Source organism: Salvelinus alpinus, chromosome 8 (genome assembly GCF_045679555.1).
Source record: "Salvelinus alpinus chromosome 8, SLU_Salpinus.1, whole genome shotgun sequence".
NCBI lineage: Eukaryota > Metazoa > Chordata > Actinopteri > Salmoniformes > Salmonidae > Salvelinus > Salvelinus alpinus.
The window spans coordinates 53,007,858-53,029,975 of record NC_092093.1 but is presented as its reverse complement, the minus strand read 5'-3'; the positions used below and the strand labels follow the sequence as shown (position 1 = coordinate 53,029,975).

The 22,118-nt window shown below is 44.4% G+C and overlaps 1 protein-coding gene across 2 annotated transcripts in view; it reads right to left on the bottom strand.

Annotated features, from left to right (window-relative positions):
• Positions 1–1,406: 1,406 nt before the first annotated feature.
• The window catches only part of LOC139583267 (late secretory pathway protein AVL9 homolog), a 42,633-nt gene continuing 21,921 nt past the window's right edge, over positions 1,407–22,118 (bottom strand). For both annotated transcript variants that reach the window (XM_071414149.1, XM_071414150.1), the window contains 5 exons: positions 19,091–19,310; positions 16,074–16,191; positions 15,656–15,709; positions 6,241–6,329; positions 1,407–4,351 (listed from right to left, as the gene is read on the bottom strand). In XM_071414149.1, the coding sequence (XP_071270250.1) occupies positions 4,215–4,351; positions 6,241–6,329; positions 15,656–15,709; positions 16,074–16,191; positions 19,091–19,310 (618 nt within the window). In that variant the 3' untranslated portion in view covers positions 1,407–4,214. The remainder of the gene's footprint in view (positions 4,352–6,240; positions 6,330–15,655; positions 15,710–16,073; positions 16,192–19,090; positions 19,311–22,118) is intronic.

The following is a 22,118-nucleotide window of genomic DNA, read 5'->3' as shown; positions in this document are numbered from 1 at the left end:
TTATGTGGGAGTCCAACAAACTTGTTTTTGGTATTTTATTAGGATCCCCATTAGCTGTTGCTATAGCAGCAGCCACTCTTCCTGGGGTCCACACAGAACATGAAACATGATACAGAACATGAATAGACAAGAACAGCTCAAGGACTGAACTACATCAATATAAAAAAAGGGTAAATACATTATTACATTTGTTTATATCCCACATTCCTCCAGCCTTCATCTCTCTATGGAGTTCACTATAACATGTCATCATAAGATAGAATACTATCATAGTATGGATATAATGAGAGTCCAAATCAGTTTTCTCTTCCTGAAGGAGTGATGAACCGAATGTGTTCCAAATGGAACCACGCCAACACGCCAACCCAACACGACTCTCAATCCAACCCACCCACCCAACAACCCACCCACCAAAACCCACCCAACAACCCAGCCACCAAAACCCACCCCACCCACCCACCAACCCACCCCACCAATCCAACCCACGCAACAACCCACCCACACAACAATCCAACCCACCAATCCAACCCAGCCACCCACCCACCCACCAATCCAAATCCAACACCCACCCACCCAACAACCCACCCACCAATCCAACCCACCAATCCAACCCACCCACCCACCCACCAATCCAACCCACCCAACAACCCACCCACCAATCCAACCCACCTACCCACCCACCAATCCAACCCACCAATCCAACCCACCAATCCACCCACCAATCCAACCCACCCAACAACCAACCCACCAATCCAACCCATCTACCAATCCAACCCATCTACCAATCCAACCCCCCACCAATCCAACCCACCCAACAATCCAACCCACCCAACAATCCAACCCCCCACCCACCCCTTAGGGATCTGGACAGAAGTAGTGCACTATATATGGGATGGGTTTCCGTTTGGGAGTCCACCTGTTCAATCTGAAATCAACTTGCTCTGGCCCAGTGTCTTGATGATTTACAGTCCCACCATATTGTCTTAGGTCAGACAGCGTGTCGATTCTGCCCGCAGGGACGAGAGTCGAGTAGGAGTGGCGCCGTAGACAGCGACGCACACTGTCATTAAAGACGGTCAGTATATACAGTATACACCTTGTTGACATACAGCTAGAGAAAAACACTGGTGTGGATTAACACACAGAGACGACACTCAAATCTAAAGTGGCTGAGACTCTGAGCATGAAAATGTCTGTCTGTCTGTCTGTCTTTTTGGGGAATGACAGAAGTGTCTTTCTTTGTCTGTCTGTCTGTCTGTCTTTTTGGGGAATGACAGAAGTGTCTTTCTTTGTCTGTCTGTCTGTCTGTCTGTCTGTCTTTTTGGGGAATGACAGAAGTGTCTTTCTTTGTCTGTCTGTCTGTCTTTTTGGGGAATGACAGAAGTGTCTTTCTTTGTCTGTCTGTCTGTCTGTCTGTCTGTCTGTCTGTCTGTCTGTCTGTCTGTCTGTCTGTCTGTCTTTTTGGGGAATGACAGAAGTGTCTTTCTTTGTCTGTCTGTCTGTCTGTCTGTCTGTCTGTCTGTCTTTTTGGGGAATGACAGAAGTGTCTTTCTCTGTCTGTCTGTCTGTCTGTCTGTCTGTCTGTCTTTTTGGGGAATGACAGAAGTGTCTGTCTGTCTGTCTGTCTGTCTTTTTGGGGAATGACAGAAGTGTCTGTCTGTCTGTCTGTCTGTGTCTTTTTGGGGAATGACAGAAGTGTCTGTCTGTCTGTCTGTCTTTTTGGGGAATGACAGAAGTGTCTGTCTGTCTGTCTGTCTTTTTGGGGAATGACAGAAGTGTCTGTCTGTCTGTCTGTCTTTTTGGGGAATGACAGAAGTGTCTGTCTGTCTGTCTGTCTTTTTGGGGAATGACAGAAGTGTCTGTCTGTCTGTCTGTCTGTCTGTCTGTCTTTTTGGGGAATGACAGAAGTGTCTGTCTGTCTGCTCTCCATACTGGAGCAGTTGTATCCTGGGTATAGAGGATGAAAGGAGGGTCCTGGACACCTGGGATGCTCTCCATACTGGAGCAGTTGTATCCTGGGTATAGAGGATGAAAGGAGGGTCCTGGACACCTGGGATGCTCTCCATACTGGAGCAGTTGTATCCTGGGTATAGAGGATGAAAGGAGGGTCCTGGACACCTGGGATGCTCTCCATACTGGAGCAGTTGTATCCTGGGTATAGAGGATGAAAGGAGGGTCCTGGACACCTGGGATGCATCCTAAATGGCAATGTATTCCCTTTATAAAAAAAATATCTTATTTTAAAGTATTTTTTTCCCTTTTGAAAAACTATAGAAGGGAATAGGGTGCCATTTGGGACACAAACAGGATCCATCTGTTTGCCATCCAGGGGCGGCAGGTAGCCTAGTGGTTAGAGTGTAGAGGAGGCAGGTAGCCTAGTGGTTAGAGTGTAGGGGCGGCAGGTAGCCTAGTGGTTAGAGTGTAGGGGCGGCAGGTAACCTAGTGGTTAGAGTGTAGAGGAGGCAGGTAGCCTAGTGGTTAGAGTGTATGGGCGGCAGGTAGCCTAGTGGTTAGAGTGTAGAGGAGGCAGGTAGCCTAGTGGTTAGAGTGTAGAGGTGGCAGGTAGTCTAGTGGTTAGAGTGTAGAGGAGGCAGGTAGCCTAGTGGTTAGAGTGTAGGGGCGGCAGGTAGCCTAGTGGTTAGAGTGTAGGGGCGGCAGGTAACCTAGTGGTTAGAGTGTAGAGGAGGCAGGTAGCCTAGTGGTTAGAGTGTAGGGGCGGCAGGTAGCCTAGTGGTTAGAGTGTAGAGGAGGCAGGTAGCCTAGTGGTTAGAGTGTAGAGGAGGCAGGTAGCCTAGTGGTTAGAGTGTAGGGGCGGCAGGTAGCCTAGTGGTTAGAGTGTAGAGGAGGCAGGTAGCCTAGTGGTTAGAGTGTAGGGGCAGCAGGTAACCTAGTGGTTAGAGTGTAGAGGCGGCAGGTAGCCTAGTGGTTAGAGTGAAGGGGCGGCAGGTAACCTAGTGGTTAGAGTGTAGAGGCGGCAGGTAGCCTAGTGGTTAGAGTGTAGAGGCGGCAGGTAGCCTAGTGGTTAGAGTGTAGGGGCGGCAGGTAGCCTAGTGGTTAGAGTGTAGGGGCGGCAGGTAACCTAGTGGTTAGAGTGTAGAGGCGGCAGGTAGCCTAGTGGTTAGAGTGAAGGGGCGGCAGGTAGCCTAGTGGTTAGAGTGTAGAGGCGGCAGGTAGCCTAGTGGTTAGAGTGTAGAGGAGGCTGGTAGTCTAGTGGTTAGAGTGTAGAGGAGGCAGGTAGTCTAGTGGTTAGAGTGAGGGGCGGCAGGTAGCCTAGTGGTTAGAGTGTAGAGGAGGCAGGTAGTCTAGTGGTTAGAGTGAGGGGCGGCAGGTAGCCTAGTGGTTAGAGTGAAGGGGCGGCAGGTAGCCTAGTGGTTAGAGTGTAGAGGAGGCTGGTAGCCTAGTGGTTAGAGTGTAGAGGCGGCTGGTAGTCTAGTGGTTAGAGTGAGGGGCGGCAGGTAGCCTAGTGGTTAGAGTGTAGAGGAGGCAGGTAGCCTAGTGGTTAGAGTGAAGGGGCGGCAGGTAGCCTAGTGGTTAGAGTGTAGAGGAGGCTGGTAGCCTAGTGGTTAGAGTGTAGAGGCGGCTGGTAGCCTAGTGGTTAGAGTGTAGGGGCGGCAGGTAGCCTAGTGGTTAGAGTGTAGAGGAGGCTGGTAGCCTAGTGGTTAGAGTGTAGAGGAGGCAGGTAGTCTAGTGGTTAGAGTGAGGGGCGGCAGGTAGCCTAGTGGTTAGAGTGTAGAGGAGGCAGGTAACCTAGTGGTTAGAGTGTAGAGGAGGCAGGTAGCCTAGTGGTTAGAGTGTTGGACTTGTAATCAAAAGGTTGCAAGATTGAATCCCCGAGCTGACAAGGTAAAAATCTGTCGTTCTGCCCCTGAACAAGGCAGTTAACCCACTGTTCCCCAGTAGGCCGTCATAGTAAATAAGAATTTATTCTTAACTGACTTGCCTAGTTAAATAAAGCTTAAATAAAAAAATACAAAATATGTTGTGATCTGAGAGGAGAAGTATCTCCTTGCCTCCTTCAACTGTATTGGAGGTCACAGTCCAAGATCCCTCCCCCCGCTGACTTTTTTCTCCAATGGGGTTTGAGAATGAGGAGAAAGAGTGCAAGAAATCAAGGAAAGATGAATTGAGAGAGTCAGGGGAGGACTGTTGAGGAGGCGGGGGGGTAGGTTAACCCTAGTCTCTCCCGCTAGACAGCTGCTGTGAGGGGGAGGTGGTCAAGGCTTGGTCTCTGTAGGTAACTGAGGCTCTGGTGAGGCTGCTGGAGTGGGTACGATAGTTGGCGGTGCCAACGTAGAGAACCAGGAGGACATGGCTGACTTAGCGCTGCTCAGCGCTCCACCCACCGACTGACCTGGAGGATGGAGACAGGAGCGATTAGAATCACAGAGCATTCAGAAAGTATTCAGACACCTTGACTTTTTACACATTTTGTTACATTACAGCCTTATTCTAAAATGTATTAAATATATTTTTTTTCCTCATCAATCTACACACAATACTCCATAATGAAAAATCAAGAATGTATTTATATTTTGTGTGCAAATTTATAAAATATAATAATCAGAAGTATCTTATTTACATAAGCATTCAGACACTTTGCTATGAGACTCGAAATTGAGCTCAGGTGCATCCTGTTTCCATTGATCATCCTTGAGATTTTTCTACAACTTGATTGGAGTCCTCCTTGGTAAATTCAATTGATTGGACATGATTTGGAAAGGCACACACCTGTCTATATAAGGTCCAACAGTTTACAGTGCATGTCAGAGCAAAAACAAGCCATAAGGACGAAGGAATTGTTTGTAGAGCTTCGAGACAAGATTGTATCGAGGTACAGATCTGGGGAAGGGTATCAAAACATTTCTGCAGCATTGAAGGTCCCCAAGAACACAGTGGCCTCCATCATTCTTAAATGGAAGAAGTTTGGAACCACCAACACTCTTCCTAGAGCTGGCTGGCCTGAAAACTGAGCAATCGGGGGAGAAGAGCCTTGGTCAGGAAGGTGACCAAAAACCGGATGGTCACTCTGACAAAGCCCCAGAGTTCCTCTCTGGAGATGGGAGAATCTTCCAGAAGGACAACCATCTCCGCAGCATGCCACCAATCAGGCCTTTATGGTTGAGTGGCCACTCCTCAGTAAAATGCACATGACAACCTGCTTGGAGTTTGCCAAAAGGCACCTAAATGACTCTGATCATGAGAAACAAGATTCTCTGGTCTGATGAAACCAACATTGAACTCTTTGGCCTGATTGACAAGCGCCACATCTGGAGGAAACCTGGCACCATCCCTACGGTGAAGCACGGTGGTGGTAGCATCATGCTGTGGGGATGTTTTTCAGCGGCGGGGACTGGGAGACTAGTCAGGATTGAGGGAAAGACAAACAGAGCAAAGTATAGAGAGATCCTTGATGAAAACCTGCTCCAGAACGCTCAGGACCTCAGACTGGGGCGAAGGTTCAACTTCTAACAGGACAACGACCCTACTGTAAGCACACAGCCAAGACAACGCAGGAGTGACTTCGGGACAAGTCTCTCTGAATGTCCTTGAGTGGCCCAGCCAGAGCCCGGACTTGAACCCGATTGAACATCTCTGGAGAGACCTGAAAATAGCTGTGCAGCGACGCTCCCCATCCAACTTGACAGAGCTTGAGAGGATCTGCAGAGAAGACTGGGAGAAACTCCCCAAATACAGGTGTGCCAAGCTTGTAGCGTCATACCCAAGAAGACTAAAGAATGTAATCGCTGCCAAAGGTTCTTCAACAAAGTATTGAAAAGGGTCTGAATAGTTATGTAAATAGAATATTTCTGTTTTTTATTTGTAATACATTTGCAAAAATGTCTAGGCTGAAACGTAATAAAATGTGGAAAAGTTAAGGGATCTGAATACTTTCCTGAATGTACTGTAGCAAAATTACAGTAACCTTCCCAAAAATTCCAGGTTTTCCAGACATTTTGTTTGCAGGATTCTGGTTTTCCTGTTAGTATGTCTATCTCTTTGTCTCACTGGGGAAGGGTTGGCTAGAGAGTCTGTCTGTCTGTCTGTCTGTCTGTCTCACTGGGGAAGGGTTGGCTAAAGAGTCTGTCTGTCTGTCTGTCTCACTGGGGAAGGGTTGGCTAAAGAGTCTGTCTGTCTGTCTGTTTGTTTGTCTCACTGGGGAAGGGTTGGCTAAAGAGTCTGTCTGTCTGTCTGTTTGTCTCACTGGGGTAGGGTGGGCTAGAGAGGCTGACTCTGTCTCACCTACTGCCTTCCCAGTCTGCACAACACTCCGACTGGTGGTGATGACAGCTGCCCCCATCTTCTTCCCACGCTCACTGTTCTGCACCGAGCTGAAATTGAGAGAGAAAACAGAATGTCTACTCAGTCACAACCAACCCACCAACCATCTGGAACCCAGAAATAAACCCTGGGTAGTAGTGTGACATTTCTCTGCTCTTCCAAGAAACAAACAGTAGTGGTTTATCAGAATGTTCTGTGTGTTACTACAACCCGTTATAGTAGTGAGAGATCTAATCAACCTGAGAGAGGAGCTGGAGTGGCTGGATGTTACCCCGGGTACATTTCACAACAAATATACAACTAAATCCAGCCTGGTTGTATCTTTTTTAAAAGCACCCAAATGTCAACACACATTTCAACATTACAGAGATTAGAGGTCGACCGATTCAATCGGAATGGCCGATTAATTAGGGCCGATTTCAAGTTTCCATAACAATCGGTAATTTGCATTTTTGGACACCGATTATGGCCGATTATATTGCACTCCACGAGGAGACTGCGTGGCAGGTTGACTACCTGTTAATGCGAGTGGAGCAAGGAGCCAAGGTAAGGTGCTAGCTAGCATTGAATGTATCTTATAAAAACAATCAATCTTAACATAATCACTAGTTAACTACACATGGTTGATGATATTACTAGTTTAACTAGCTTGTCCTGCGTTGCATATAATCAATGCGGTGCCTGAAATTGTGTTACTTCTCTTGCGTTCTGTGTAAGCAGAGTCCGGGTATTTGCAGCAGTTTGGGCCGCCTGGCTCATTGCGAACTATGTGAAGACCATTTCTTCCTAACAAAGACCGTAATTAATTTGACAGAATTTGACAGAATTATGACATAACATTGATGGTTGTGCAATGTAACAGCAATATTTAGACTTAGGGATGCCACCCGTTAGATAAAATACGTAACGGTTCCATATTTCACTGAAAGAATAAACGTTTTGTTTTCGAAATGATCGTTTCCGGATTTGACCATATTAATGACCTAAGGCTCGTATTTGTGTGTTTATTATATTATAATTAAGTCTATGATTTGATATTTGATAGAGCAGTCTGACTGAGCGGTGGCAGGCAGCAGCAGGCTCGTAAACATTCATTCAAACAGCACTTTCCTCCGTTTGCCAGCAGCTTTTCGCAATGCTTGAAGCACAGCTCTGTTTATGACTTCAAGCCTATCAACTCCTGAGATTAGGCTGGCAATACTATAGTGCCTATAAGAACATCCAATAGAACATCCAAAGGTCTATGAAATACAAATGGAATAGAGAGAAATAGTCCTATAATAATTACAACCTAAAACTTCTTAACTGGTAATATTGAAGACTCATGTTAAAAGGAACCACAAGCTTTCATATGTTCTCATGTTCTGAGCAAGGAACTTAAACGTTAGCTTTCTTACATGGCACATATTGCACTTTTACTTTCTTCTCCAACACTTTGTTTTTTGCATTATTTAAACATGTTTCATTATTTATTTGAGACTAAATTGATTTTATTTATGTATTATATTAAGTTAAAATAAAAAGGTTCATTCAGTATTGTTGTAATTGTCATTATTATAAATATATATAATAATAAAAAATAATAAAAAATCGGCTTTATTTGGTCCTCCAATAATCGGTATCGGCGTTGAAAAAGCATAAATCGGTCGACCTCTAGCCAAGATGGTCACTAGTCCCGGTCTAATGATTGCATAAATACAACCATCAACTCCTATTAACCTCAGTGAGAAGAGGATAGATAATCATCACGGAAATAGTTTTAGCTTGCAATCCGATTGGCTTGGTAGAAGTTTCCCGATATTACTTAGCCACAGACCAATTCAATCCTCACACATCTACAGGAGTGCCTAGGGGGTAGTGGGCTAGGGTGTATGGTCTAGGGGTCTATTTGGAATTCAGCTGTCGTCCTTTCCACGTCAACATCAGTGCCCTCTGTGACCCTGCAACTTGGCACATTTTGCCAGGCCGGCCAGAGGAGAGATATTCTACATCCCTACTGCCCCAGGCTAGAGGAGAGTTATAGAACCCATTGCCCTTTATGGTTGTGAGGTCTGGGGTCCGCTCACCAACCAATAATTCACATAATAGGACAAACACCCAACCAAATCATGAGAAAACAAAAAGATAATTATTTCCAATGTGTCAAGTAATTAACAACAAAACTAAGCAAACTAGAATGCTATTTGGTCCTAAACAGAGAGTACACAGTGGCAGAATACCTGACCACTGTGACTGACCCAAACTTAAGGAAAGCTTTGACTATATACAGACTTAGTGAGCATAGCCTTGCTATTGAGAAAGACCTGGCTCTCAAGAGAAGACAGGCTATGTGCACACTGCCATCAAAATGAGGTGGAAACTGAGCTGCACTTCCTAACCTCCTGCCAAATGTATGACCATATTAGAGAGACATATTTCCCTCAGATTACACAGACCCACAAAGAATTCGAAAACAACCCCAATTTTGATAAACTCCCATATCTACTGGGAGAAATTCCACAGTGTGCATCACAGCAGCAAGATGTGTAACCTGTTGCCACAAGAAAAGGTCAACCAGTGAAGAACAAACACCATTGTAAATACAACCCATATTTATGTTTATTTATTTTCCCTTTTGTACTTTAACTATTTGCACATAATATGACATTTGAAATGTCTTTATTCTTTTGGAACTATTGTGAGTGTAATGTTTACTGTTCATTTGTATTGTTTATTTTCTATTTCACTTGCTTTGTCAATGTAAACATATGTTTCCCATGCCAATAAAGCCCCTGAAATTGAAATTGAATTGAGAGAGAGCGAGGAAAAGAAAGAGAGAGACAGACAGACAGAGAGAAAGAGAAAGAAAGAGAGAGAGAGACAGCGAGAGAGACAGAGAGACAGACAGACAGAGAGAAAGAGACAGAGAGAGAGAGGAGAGAGACAGACAGACAGAGATCGTTCCATTGATCAGTGAAACAAGGAAACACTTCAGGTCCAGGAAGCTGGTTGACTGGTGGGCGGTGTCTGACTAGGGGGCCCTGATGACTGACGGCTCCACTGACCAATTAGGGCACAGGAAAATGCCCACACTGTAAACATTTGTCCAATCTGTGTGGGTTAACTTCAGCCCTCTGTGTGAGACAGTGGTGAGACAGAACCTCATGGGTCGTATTCAGTAAAACGTTTAGAAAACAGAATGAAATGGGACTACCTAGACTTGTCCAATAATAATACAGATTTCCATTTTCTGTTGAAAAAGAGTTTGCTATGTTTTCCCTACTGAACATTGCCCTGATCTAATCTGTGTGTTTTCTTTAGTCCATCTGTCAGTGACAAGGAGGGAAGTCTTACACAATGCCAATCAACACATGCCTCTGACACATCTAAGAACACTCACAGAGGAAGGAGACACATCGTGAGATGAAGCTGAAAACCCCAGTGTTTTTGTGTAGAAAGAAAGTCTGTCTGTCTGTCTGTAGTGACAGAAAGGAACAAAGCTGAGGCAGGATATTATCTTAGATAGCTAACTAGCTAACCAACTGCCAAACTGCCTGTTTGATGGATGCGTCTCTGATGGGCCCCTATGCCCTACACAGTGCCCTACGTTTTGAACAGAACCCTATGGGTGAAAGGTAGTGCACTATAAAGGGAATAGGGTACCATTTGACTCTACTCCCAGAGTTTATAGTGCAGGAGACACTCAGCCATACACCCATTTGGGCTCCCGAGTGGCGCAGTGCACTGCATCTCAGTGCTAGAGGCGGCACTACAGACCCTGGTTCGATTCAGTGATTTGGAGTCCCATAGGGCAGCGCACAATTGGCCCAGCGTCGTCCGGGTTAGGCCGCCATTGTAAATAAGAATTTGTTCTTAACTGACTTGCCAAGTTAAATAAAGATTCAATAAAATTTGAAATTCAATTTTCTTTTAATACAAATCATACAAATCATTAAAATCCAGACAGAAAATATTTACACAAGAAGCAACCTAATATCACACAGTCAAACTCAGTCATTTAGTAAGTTCACCATTCTGCACTGTATACTCAAAAGGGCTCTGGTCAAAAGTAGTGCACTACGTAGGGAGTAATGAACCCCTCGTGTTCCACTGACACACCTCGTAGGAGCAATCGCTTCGTCCCCGTTGCCGACCTCCCTACCACAGCACACTTCTCTCACCTACAGTTGAAGTCGGAAGTTTACATACACCTTAGCCAAATACATTTAAACTCAGTTTTTCACAATTCCTGATATTTAATCCTAGTAGAAAAATCCATGTTTTATGTCAGTTAGGATCACCACTTTATTTTAAGAATGTGAAATGTCAGAATAATAGTAGAGAGAATGATTTCTTTCAGGTTTTATTTCTTTCAGCTTTTATTTCTTTCATCACATTCCCAGTGGGTCAGAAGTTTACATACACGCAATTAGTATTTGGTAGCATTGCCTTTAAATTGTTTAACTTGGGTCAAGCGTTTCGGGTAGCCTTCCACAAGCTTCCCACAATAAATTGGGTGAATTTTGTCCAATTCCTCCTGACAGCGCTGGTGTAACTGAGTCAGGTTTGTAGGCCTCCTTGTTTGCACACACTTTTTCAGTTCTGCCCACAAATTTTATGTAGGGTTGAGGTCAGGGCTTTGTGATGGCCTCTCCAATACCTTGACTTTGTTGTCCTTAAACCATTTTGCCACAACTTTGGAAGTATGCTTGGGGTCATTGTCCATTTGGAAGACCCATTTGTGACCAAGCTTTAACTTCCTGACTGATGTATTGAGACGTTGCTTCAATATATCCACATAATTGTCCTACCTCATGATGCCATCTACTTTGTGAAGTGCACCAGTCCCTCCTGCAGCAAAGCACCCCCACAACATGATGCTGCCACCCCCGTTCTTCACGGTTGGGATGGTGTTCTTCGGCTTGCAAGCCTCCCCCTTTTCCCTCCAAACATAACAATGGTCATTATGGCCAAACAGTTCTATTTTTGTTTCATCAGACCAGAGGATATTTCTCCAAAAAGTACGATCTTTGTCTCAAATGATTGGCATCTTACCACTCAAACAATGAATCCTGCTCTAGGATAACTTTTCAAAACCTGAAATTATTTGGCTTGCACTAAAAGGATTTGGCTAAAAGATTAAGTCTGGCTTATTTATGGCGGTTTTCGACCAGTGGCTTCTTCCTTGCTGAGTTGCCTTTCAGGTTATGTCGATATAGGACTCGTTTTACTGAGGATATAGATACTTTTGTACTCGTTTCCTCCAGCATCTTCACAGGGTCCTTTGCTGTTGTTCTGGGATTGACTTGCTCTTTTCGCAACAAAGTACATTCATCTCTAGGAGACAGAACGCATCTCCTTCCTGAGCGGTATGATGGCTGCATCGTCCCATGGTGTTTATAATTGCATACTATTGCTTGTACAGATGAACGTGGTACCTTCAGGCGTTTGGAAATTGCTCCCAAGGATGAACCAGACTTGTGGAGGTCTACAATTTATTTTCTGAGGTCTTGGCTGATTTCTTTTGATTTTCCCATGATGTCAAGCAAAGAGGCACTGAGTTTGAAGGTAGGCCTTGAAATACATCCACAGGTACAACTCCAATTGACTCAAATGATGTCAATTAGCCTATCAGAAGCTTCTAAAGCCATGACATCATTTTCTGAAATTTTCCAAGCTGTTTAAAGGCACAGTCAATTTAGTGTATGTAAACTTCTGACCCACTGGAATTGAGATTAAGTGAAATAATCTGTCTGTAAACAATTGTTGGAAAAATTATTTGTGTCATGCACAAAGTAAATGTTCTAACTGACTTGCCAAAACTATAGTTTGTTAACAAGAAATTTGTGGAATGGTTGAAAAACAAGTTTTAATGACTCCAACCTAAGTGTATGTAAACTTCCTACTTCAACTGTAGCTACTCCCCTGAACTCTCACTGTACCAATGCATGGCTGCTTTCACAGTAATGCAACAGGTTGAGAGCTTCAAGTTCCTTGGTGTCCACATCACCAACAAACTAGAATGGTCCAAACACACCGAGACAGTCGTGAAGAGGGCACGACAAAGCCTATTCCCCCTCAGGAAACTAAAAAGATTTGTCATGGGTCCTCAGATCCTCAAAAGATTCTACAGTTGCAACATCGAGAGCATCCTGACTGGTTGCATCACTGCATGGTATTTGCTCGGCCTCTGACCGCAAGGCACTACAGAGGGTAGTGCGTACGGCCCAGTACATCACTGGGGCAAAGCTTCCTGCCATCCAGGACCTCTACACCAGGCGGTGTCAGAGGAAGGCCCTAATAATTGTCAAAGACCCCAGCCACCCCAGTCATAGACTGTTCTCTCTACTACCACATGGCAAGCGGTACCAGAGTGCCAAGTCTAGGACAAAAAGGCTTCTCAACAGTTTTTACCCCCAAGCCATAAGACACCTGAACATGTAATCAAATGGGTACCCGGACTATTTGCATTGTGTACCCCCCCCCCCAACCCCTCTTTTACGCTGCTGCTACTCTCTGTTTATCATATATGCATAGTCACTTTAACCATACCTACATGTACATACTACCTCAATCAGCCCAACTAACCGGTGCCTGTATGTAGCCTCGCTACTGTATATAGCCTCTCTACTGTATATAGCCTCGCTACTGTATATAGCCTCGCTGCTGTATATAGCCTCGCTGCTGTATATAGCCTCGCTTGTTATTTTTCACTGTCTTTTTACATCTCTCCATGTATCACCACCAAGCAGATCCCTCCATGTTCTCACCATAAAGCAGATCCCTCCATGTTCTCACCATAAAGCAGATCTCTCCATGTATCACCATAAAGCAGATCCCTCCATGTTCTCACCATAAAGCAGATCCCTCCATGTTCTCACCATAAAGCAGAACTCTCCATGTATCACCACCAAGCAGATCCCTCCATGTTCTCACCATAAAGCAGATCCCTCCATGTTCTCACCATAAAGCAGATCCCTCCATGTTCTCACCATAAAGCAGATCCCTCCATGTTCTCACCATAAAGCAGATCTCTCCATGTATCACCACCAAGCAGATCCCTCCATGTTCTCACCATAAAGCAGATCCCTCCATGTTCTCACCACCAAGCAGATCCCTCCATGTTCTCACCATAAAGCAGATCCCTCCATGTTCTCACCATAAAGCAGATCCCTCCATGTTCTCACCATAAAGCAGATCTCTCCATGTTCTCACCATAAAGCCACCAATAGAGAAGCTACGGATGAAGACTCGTGGTATGCGTCCCAAATGGCACCCTATTCCCTATATAGTGCATTCTATTCCCTATGGGTCCCGGTCAAAAGTAGTGCACTATATAGGGAATAGGGTGCCATTTGGGACGCCGACATAGTGTGGAGGCAGGGGGAAATATCTGGAGGGTAGCCCTAGAGGCAGGGCTGGAGACCCGGGACAGTCAATGCACGGCATGATCGCATTTCCTACACACTTCCTGGAACGTAACCCAAGCCCCGGCCTGAAGACCGCCAGCAAAGGTTTTTGAGAATGAACCTCTGTCATAATTAATGGACGGAGCAGAATATGAGACCTGGTGTCTATCACCATCACAAGCAGGGCAGTTATTAGTAGCTTAGTACTCTATGAAATAGTGTGACTGCAGTGAAACATGGCACCTAGCTATATGTTACATAAGAATATGGAGTTGAGGACACAGAGTTTAAAACACCAGAGTTTAAAACACCAGAGTTTAAAACACCAGAGTTTAAAACACCAGAGTTTAAAACACCAGAGTTTAAAACACCAGAGTTTAAAACACCAGAGTTTAAAGAGTTTAAAACACCAGAGTTTAGGTGGAGGAAGGGAGGGCCATATGCACATCCTAAATTTGAGACTACCGGTGCTGGGCTAAATATAAATACATATTAGGTAGAAATGTAGTATTTGTAACGTACAGTATATTTAGATGCAGGGAGACGTCACTGGGAATCAGCTATATTCTGTATGCGGACTACTCATTCCTTTATCCCAGTTTAGAATATGGTCAATATGTAAGGAGTCAGTGACACTGTGTTGGAGCCTTCTGGATGTCCACTTGGTTTGGGATTCATTTTCCCAACTTCTCTCTGAATACAGTTTAGCAAGATGGCAGGAGGATTTGCTCCAATCCTCAGAACTGGAATTTCATGAGAAACCTGGTCTAGGTCTACACACCGAGGGAAAAACATTCATTTACCCTGATTTATATCTGCTGGTCCTCAACACTATGACTCTTCCCTCGAAAGAGTTGACTTGGACTTGAGGACTCTGCTCATCTCATAAGTAAGGAAGTAGCCTTGGACTTGAGGACTCTGCTCATCTCATAAGTAAGGAAGTAGCCTTGGCTTGTGGACATATCTGCTTTCTGTAGTGTGAGGCAGATTAATGTACAAATACACCCCCTGGACAGGACTGTAGTCTCATCGTAAGGCCTTACACCCAATCTATCTCCTTAATGCAGAGTGCCAAGTAGACACACATTGGGTCCCATTTTTACAGTCTTTGGTATGATTCAGCTGGGGATCGAACTCCCAACCTTCCAATCTTAGGGCTGACACTAACCACAAGGCCACTGAGTTGATGGAATAGGCCACAGCCTTTTCACAGCACTTGGCAAAAAAATTGATTCACTATCTATAGTGTATTATTATAATCAGAGAAGCAGTGACATGAGAAGCAGTCAAATGAGAAGCGGCGACATGAGATGCGGCGACATGAGAAGCGGCGACATGAGACGCGGCGACATGAGAAGCGGTGACATGAGACGCGGCGACATGAGACGCAGTCAAATGAGAAGCGGTGACATGAGACGCGGCGACATGAGAAGCAGTGAAATGCCTTGTTATGATGAATCTGCATTATGCCACATTCTACCTGGCATAGAAACACTACCAAACTTCACCACTGGGAGGCAGACATCTGCATGTTCTTGTGAGATTGTCATTTCAATGATTACACTGTGTGATATAGCCTATAGTACAGACATGTAGAACTGTATCAATAGATGTCAAAGAATACTGAAGTACTCACTGTGAGAATCTTAGTTCGACTGAAGTACTCACTGTGAGAATCTTAATTAGACTGAAGTACTCACTGTGAGAATCTTAATTAGACTGAAGTACTCACTGTGAGAATCTTAATTAGACTGAAGTACTCACTGTGAGAATCTTAATTAGACTGAAGTACTCACTGTGAGAATCTTAATTAGACTGAAGTACTCACTGTGAGAATCTTAATTAGACTGAAGTACTCACTGTGAGAATCTTAATTAGACTGAAGTACTCACTGTGAGAATCTTAGTTCGACTGAAGTACTCACTGTGAGAATCTTAATTAGACTGAAGTACTCACTGTGAGAATCTTAATTAGACTGAAGTACTCACTGTGAGAATCTTAATTTCAGATCAGCAGCACTGTACTGTCCTTGGAACGGATGACTGAAAAAGGAGGAAATAACACAGATTATTTATCCAAGTCAAACATCTAGACATTTTACATTTAGAAGACACTAAAGATGACCAATCTAACACCAAGCTACCACCCTCAGAGCCTCCGCCACCCTCAGACGCCACCCTCAGAGCCTCCGCCACCCTCAGAGCCTCCGCCACCCTCAGAGCCTCCGCCACCCTCAGAGCCTCCGCCACCCTCAGAATGTGATTCTTACCCTGGGGTGATCTCAGCCATGGCTGGGTGATTGGTGCTGAACCACAATCTCTGTAGTGGTGACCAGTACAACACCCACCTACCTTTGGTCCTCAACTCCCCTCCTGCCCTATCCTACCCCCAGAATGTCTCTCTTACCCTGGGGTGATCTCGGCCATGGCTGGGTGCTTGTTGATGAACCACACTCTGTAGTTGTGTGTGATCCTCCAGGCTGAGATGAAGGGAGCGCCCCAGTCCGCTAGCAACTTCTCATTATCTGGACACACACAGAGACAGAGAGAGAGAGAGACAGAGAGACACAGAGAGAGAGAGAGACAGAGAGACAGAGAGACACACAGAGAGAGAGAGAGACACAGAGAGAGAGAGAGACAGAGAGACACACAGAGAGAGAGAGAGACACAGAGAGAGAGAGAGACAGAGAGACAGAGAGACACACACAGAGAGAGAGAGACAGAGAGACACACAGAGAGACAGAGAGACACAGAGAGAGAGAGAGAGAGAGACACACAGAGAGAGAGAGAGAGACACAGAGAGAGAGAGAGAGAGAGAGAGAGAGACAGAGAGACAGAGAGACACACAGAGAGAGAACACAGAGACACAGAGAGACACACAGAGAGACAGAGAGACACAGAGAGAGAGAGAGACAGAGAGAGAGAGAGAGACAGAGAGACAGAGAGACACACACAGAGAGAGAGAGACAGAGAGAGAGAGAGAGAGAGAGAGAGAGAGAGACAGAGAGAGACAGAGAGAGAGACAGAGACACAAACATTTAGCCTTTTGTTGTGAAATCCTCTGAAAACAAATGATTTTCTCTGTGCTAATCAGACATGAATCTATAGACTTGATAGAAGGAAAGATTAGTAATCAAGTTCAGAGTTTGGCTAACTAACGAATTCATAGAAACATGTGGAAACATAGATTATTAGTTTGAGTAGATCCATTTCAATGATGGTTGAATAGAAGATGACTACTGATGGACCTGCAAAAATCAATACCTTCTAGTAAGGTAGAGGAGAGGAGGGAGTGTGTTAAATCAATACCTTCTAGTAAGGTAGAGGAGAGGAGGGAGTGTGTTAAATCAATACCTTCTAGTAAGGTAGAGGAGAGGAGGGAGTGTGTTAAATCAATACCTTCCAGTAAGGTAGAGGAGAGGAGGGAGTGTGTTAAATCAATACCTTCCAGTAAGGTAGAGGAGAGGAGGGAGTGTGTTAAATCAATACCTTCCAGTAAGGTAGAGGAGAGGAGGGAGTGTGTTAAATCAATACCTTCCAGTAAGGTAGAGGAGAGGAGGGAGTGTGTTAAATCAATACCTTCCAGTAAGGTAGAGGAGAGGAGGGAGTGTGTTAAATCAATACCTTCCAGTAAGGTAGAGGAGAGGAGGGAGTGTGTTAAATCAATACCTTCCAGTAAGGTAGAGGAGAGGAGGGAGTGTGTTAAATCAATACCTTCCAGTAAGGTAGAGGAGAGGAGGGAGTGTGTTAAATCAATACCTTCCAGTAAGGTAGAGGAGAGGAGGGAGTGTGTTAAATCAATACCTTCCAGTAAGGTAGAGGAGAGGAGGGAGTGTGTTAAATCAATACCTTCCAGTAAGGTAGAGGAGAGGAGGGAGTGTGTTAAATCAATACCTTCCAGTAAGGTAGAGGAGAGGAGGGAGTGTGTTAAATCAATACCTTCCAGTAAGGTAGAGGAGAGGAGGGAGTGTGTTAAATCAATACCTTCCAGTAAGGTAGAGGAGAGGAGGGAGTGTGTTAAATCAATACCTTCCAGTAAGGTAGAGGAGAGGAGGGAGTGTGTTAAATCAATACCTTCCAGTAAGGTAGAGGAGAGGAGGGAGTGTGTTAAATCAATACCTTCCAGTAAGGTAGAGGAGAGGAGGGAGTGTGTTAAATCAATACCTTCCAGTAAGGTAGAGGAGAGGAGGGAGTGTGTTAAATCAATACCTTCCAGTAAGGTAGAGGAGAGGAGGGAGTGTGTTAAATCAATACCTTCCAGTAAGGTAGAGGAGAGGAGGGAGTGTGTTAAATCAATACCTTCCAGTAAGGTAGAGGAGAGGAGGGAGTGTGTTAAATCAATACCTTCTAGTAAGGTAGAGGAGAGGAGGGAGTGTGTTAAATCAATACCTTCTAGTAAGGTAGAGGAGAGGAGGGAGTGTGTTAAATCAATACCTTCTAGTAAGGTAGAGGAGAGGAGGGAGTGTGTTAAATCAATACCTTCTAGTAAGGTAGAGGAGAGGAGGGAGTGTGTTAAATCAATACCTTCTAGTAAGGTAGAGGAGAGGAGGGAGTGTGTTAAATCAATACCTTCTAGTAAGGTAGAGGAGAGGAGGGAGTGTGTTAAATCAATACCTTCTAGTAAGGTAGAGGAGAGGAGGGAGTGTGTTAAATCAATACCTTCTAGTAAGGTAGAGGAGAGGAGGGAGTGTGTTAAATCAATACCTTCTAGTAAGGTAGAGGAGAGGAGGGAGTGTGTTAAATCAATACCTTCTAGTAAGGTAGAGGAGAGGAGGGAGTGTGTTAAATCAATACCTTCTAGTAAGGTAGAGGAGAGGAGGGAGTGTGTTAAATCAATACCTTCTAGTAAGGTAGAGGAGAGGAGGGAGTGTGTTAAATCAATACCTTCTAGTAAGGTAGAGGAGAGGAGGGAGTGTGTTAAATCAATACCTTCTAGTAAGGTAGAGGAGAGGAGGGAGTGTGTTAAATCAATACCTTCTAGTAAGGTAGAGGAGAGGAGGGAGTGTGTTAAATCAATACCTTCTAGTAAGGTAGAGGAGAGGAGGGAGTGTGTTAAATCAATACCTTCTAGTAAGGTAGAGGAGAGGAGGGAGTGTGTTAAATCAATACCTTCTAGTAAGGTAGAGGATAGGAGGGAGTGTGTTAAATCAATACCTTCTAGTAAGGTAGAGGATAGGAGGGAGTGTGTTAAATCAATACCTTCTAGTAAGGTAGAGGATAGGAGGGAGTGTGTTAAATCAATACCTTCTAGTAAGGTAGAGGATAGGAGGGAGTGTGTTAAATCAATACCTTCTAGTAAGGTAGAGGATAGGAGGGAGTGTGTTAAATCAATACCTTCTAGTAAGGTAGAGGATAGGAGGGAGTGTGTTAAATCAATACCTTCTAGTAAGGTAGAGGATAGGAGGGAGTGTGTTAAATCAATACCTTCTAGTAAGGTAGAGGATAGGAGGGAGTGTATGTAGAGTCCAAACTGAGCCCTGATCCACTCGTCCCCTCCCTCCCAGCCGGTCCCGTCCAGAAACACGTCCTCACGGTTCTCTGTCACGTGTTTGACCAGGTAGTCAGCAAAACGCAGGTCAGCTGTGGTCAGAGCAAGCAGCTTCCTCAACTCAGGGTCCCCGATCTGGAGCTTAGCTTCCTCCACCTAGTGGGATGGACGGAGACACACACACACACACACATTAACTCAAGATACCTGGGAAAACCAGGTGAAATCAGATACACATGGGAGTTAAACACATCCAAAACAAGAAAACAGACACCGTCAACATGGATAACATCTGTAACTCTGGTCAAAAGTAGTGCACTGTGTAGGGAATAGGGTGCCATTTGTGACACACACTTAGTATAATGCACATTTCGGCCAACAGGACCCAGGAGAAGGAAGAGAAGGAGAGAGATGGAATTGAAGAATCCATAGACACTAACCACTTCTGGGAAAATTGGAAAACACTAAACAAACAACACGAAGAATTATCTATCCAAAATGGAGATGTATGGGTAAACCACTTCTTCAATGTTTTTGGCTCTATAACAAAGAACAAATAGCAAAAACATGTACATGATCAAATACAAATCCTAGAATCAACTATTAAAGACTACCAGAACCCACTGGATTCTCCAATTACATTGAATGAACTACAGGACAAAATAAATACCCTCCAACCCAAAAAGGCCTGTGGTGTTGATGAAATGAAATGATCAAATATACAGACCACAAATTCCAATTGGCTTAACTAAAACTCTTTAACATCGTCCTTAGCTCTGGCATCTTCCCCAATGTGTGGAACCAAAGACTGATCACTCCAATCCACAAAAGTGGAGACAGATTTTACCCCAATAACTACCGTGGGATATGAGTCAACAGTAACCTTGGGAAAATCCTCTGCATTATCATTAACAGCAGACTCGTACATTTCCTCAGTGAAAACAATGTACTGAGCAAATGTCAAATTGTCTTTTTACCAAATAGCCATAATATAGACCACGTATTCACCCTGCACACCCTTATTGACAAACAAACCACACCAAAAGCAAAGTCTTTCATGCTTTGTTGATTTCCAAAAAGCTTTTGACTTAATTTGGTATAAGGGTCTGCTATATAAATTGATGGAAAGCGGTGTTGGGGGGAAAACATACAACATTGTAAAATCCATGTACACAAACAAAAAGTGTGCGGTTAAAACTGGCAAAAAAAACAGATTTCTTTCCTCAGAGCTGTGGGGTGAGACAGGGATGCAGCTTATATACAGTATATCAATGAATTGGTGAGTGCACGAGAAAAGTCTGCAGCACCAGGCCTCACCCTACTAGAATCTGAAGTCAAACATCTACTGTTTGCTGATGATCTGCTGCTTCTGTCACCAACCAAGGAGGGCCTACAGAAGCACCTAGATCTTCTGCACAGATTCTGTCAGACCTGGGCCCTGACAGTGAATCTCAGTACGACAAAAATAATGGTGTTCCAAGAAATGTCCAGTCGCCAGGACCACAAATACAAATTCCATCTAGACACCGTTGCCCTAGAGCACACAAAAAACTATACATACCTCGGCCTAAACATCAGTGCCACAGGTAACTTCCACAAATCTGTGAACGATCTGAGAGACAAGGCAAGAAGGGACTTCTATGCCACCAAAAGGAACATAAAATTCAAAATACCAATTAGGATCTGGCAAAAAAAATACTTGAATCAGTTATAGAACCCATTGCCCTTTATAGTTGTGAGGTCTGGGGTCCGCTCACCAACCAAGAATTCACAAAATAGGACAAACACAAAATTGAGACTGCATGCAGAATTCTGCAAAATTATCCTCCATGTACAACGTAAAACACAAAATAATGCATGCAGAGCAGCATTAGGCCGATACCCGCTAATTATCAGAAAACAGAAAAGAGCAACTCAATTCACAACCACCTAAAAATTTGATTCTCAAACCTTCCATAACAAAGCCCTCGTCTACAGAGAGATGAACCTGGATAGGAGTCCTTTCTGCCAGCTGGTACTCACAAACAGACCCCACAGAGCCCCAGGACAGCAACACAATTAGACCCAACCAAATCATGAGAAAACAAAAGAAACTATTTGACACACTGCAAAGAACCAACCGAACAGAGCAAACTAGAATGCTATTTGGCCCTAAACAGAGAGTACACAGCGGCAGAATAACTGACCACTGTGACTGACCCAAACTTAAGGAAAGCTTTGACTATGTACAGACTCAGTGAGCATAGCCTTGGTATTGAGAAAGGCCGCCGTAGGCAGACCTGGCTCTCAAGAGAAGACAGGCTATGTGCACACTGCCCACAAAATGAGGTGGAAACTGAGCTGCACTTCCTAACCTCCTGCCAAATGTATGACCATATTAGTGACACATTTCCCTCAGATTACACTGACCCACAAAGAATTTGAAAACAAATTCCATTTGGATAAAGTCCCATATCTACTGGGTGAAATACCACAGTGTAAACATATGTTTCCCAGGCCAATATATTGAGAGAAGAGAAGGAGCGAGAACAGATGGAGAGATTTAATTATATTTGTTTTACCAGGTAAAATGACTGAAAAAAACATTGTAATTTACAGCAACAACCTGGGGAACAGTTACAGGGGAGAGGAGATGAATGAGCCAATTATAAACTGGGGATGGTTAGGTTTCCATGGTGGTATGAGGGCCAGATTGGGAATAGAGTCAGGACACCGGGGTTAACACCCCTACTCTGACCACAGAGAGTCAGGACACCAGGGTTAACACCCCTACTCTGACCACAGAGAGTCAGGACACCGGGGTTAACACCCCTACTCTGACCACAGAGAGTCAGGACACCGGGGTTAACACCACTACTCTGACCACAGAGAGTCAGGACACCGGGGTTAACACCACTACTCTGACCACAGAGAGTCAGGACACCGGGGATAACACCCCTACTCTGACCACAGAGAGTCAGGACA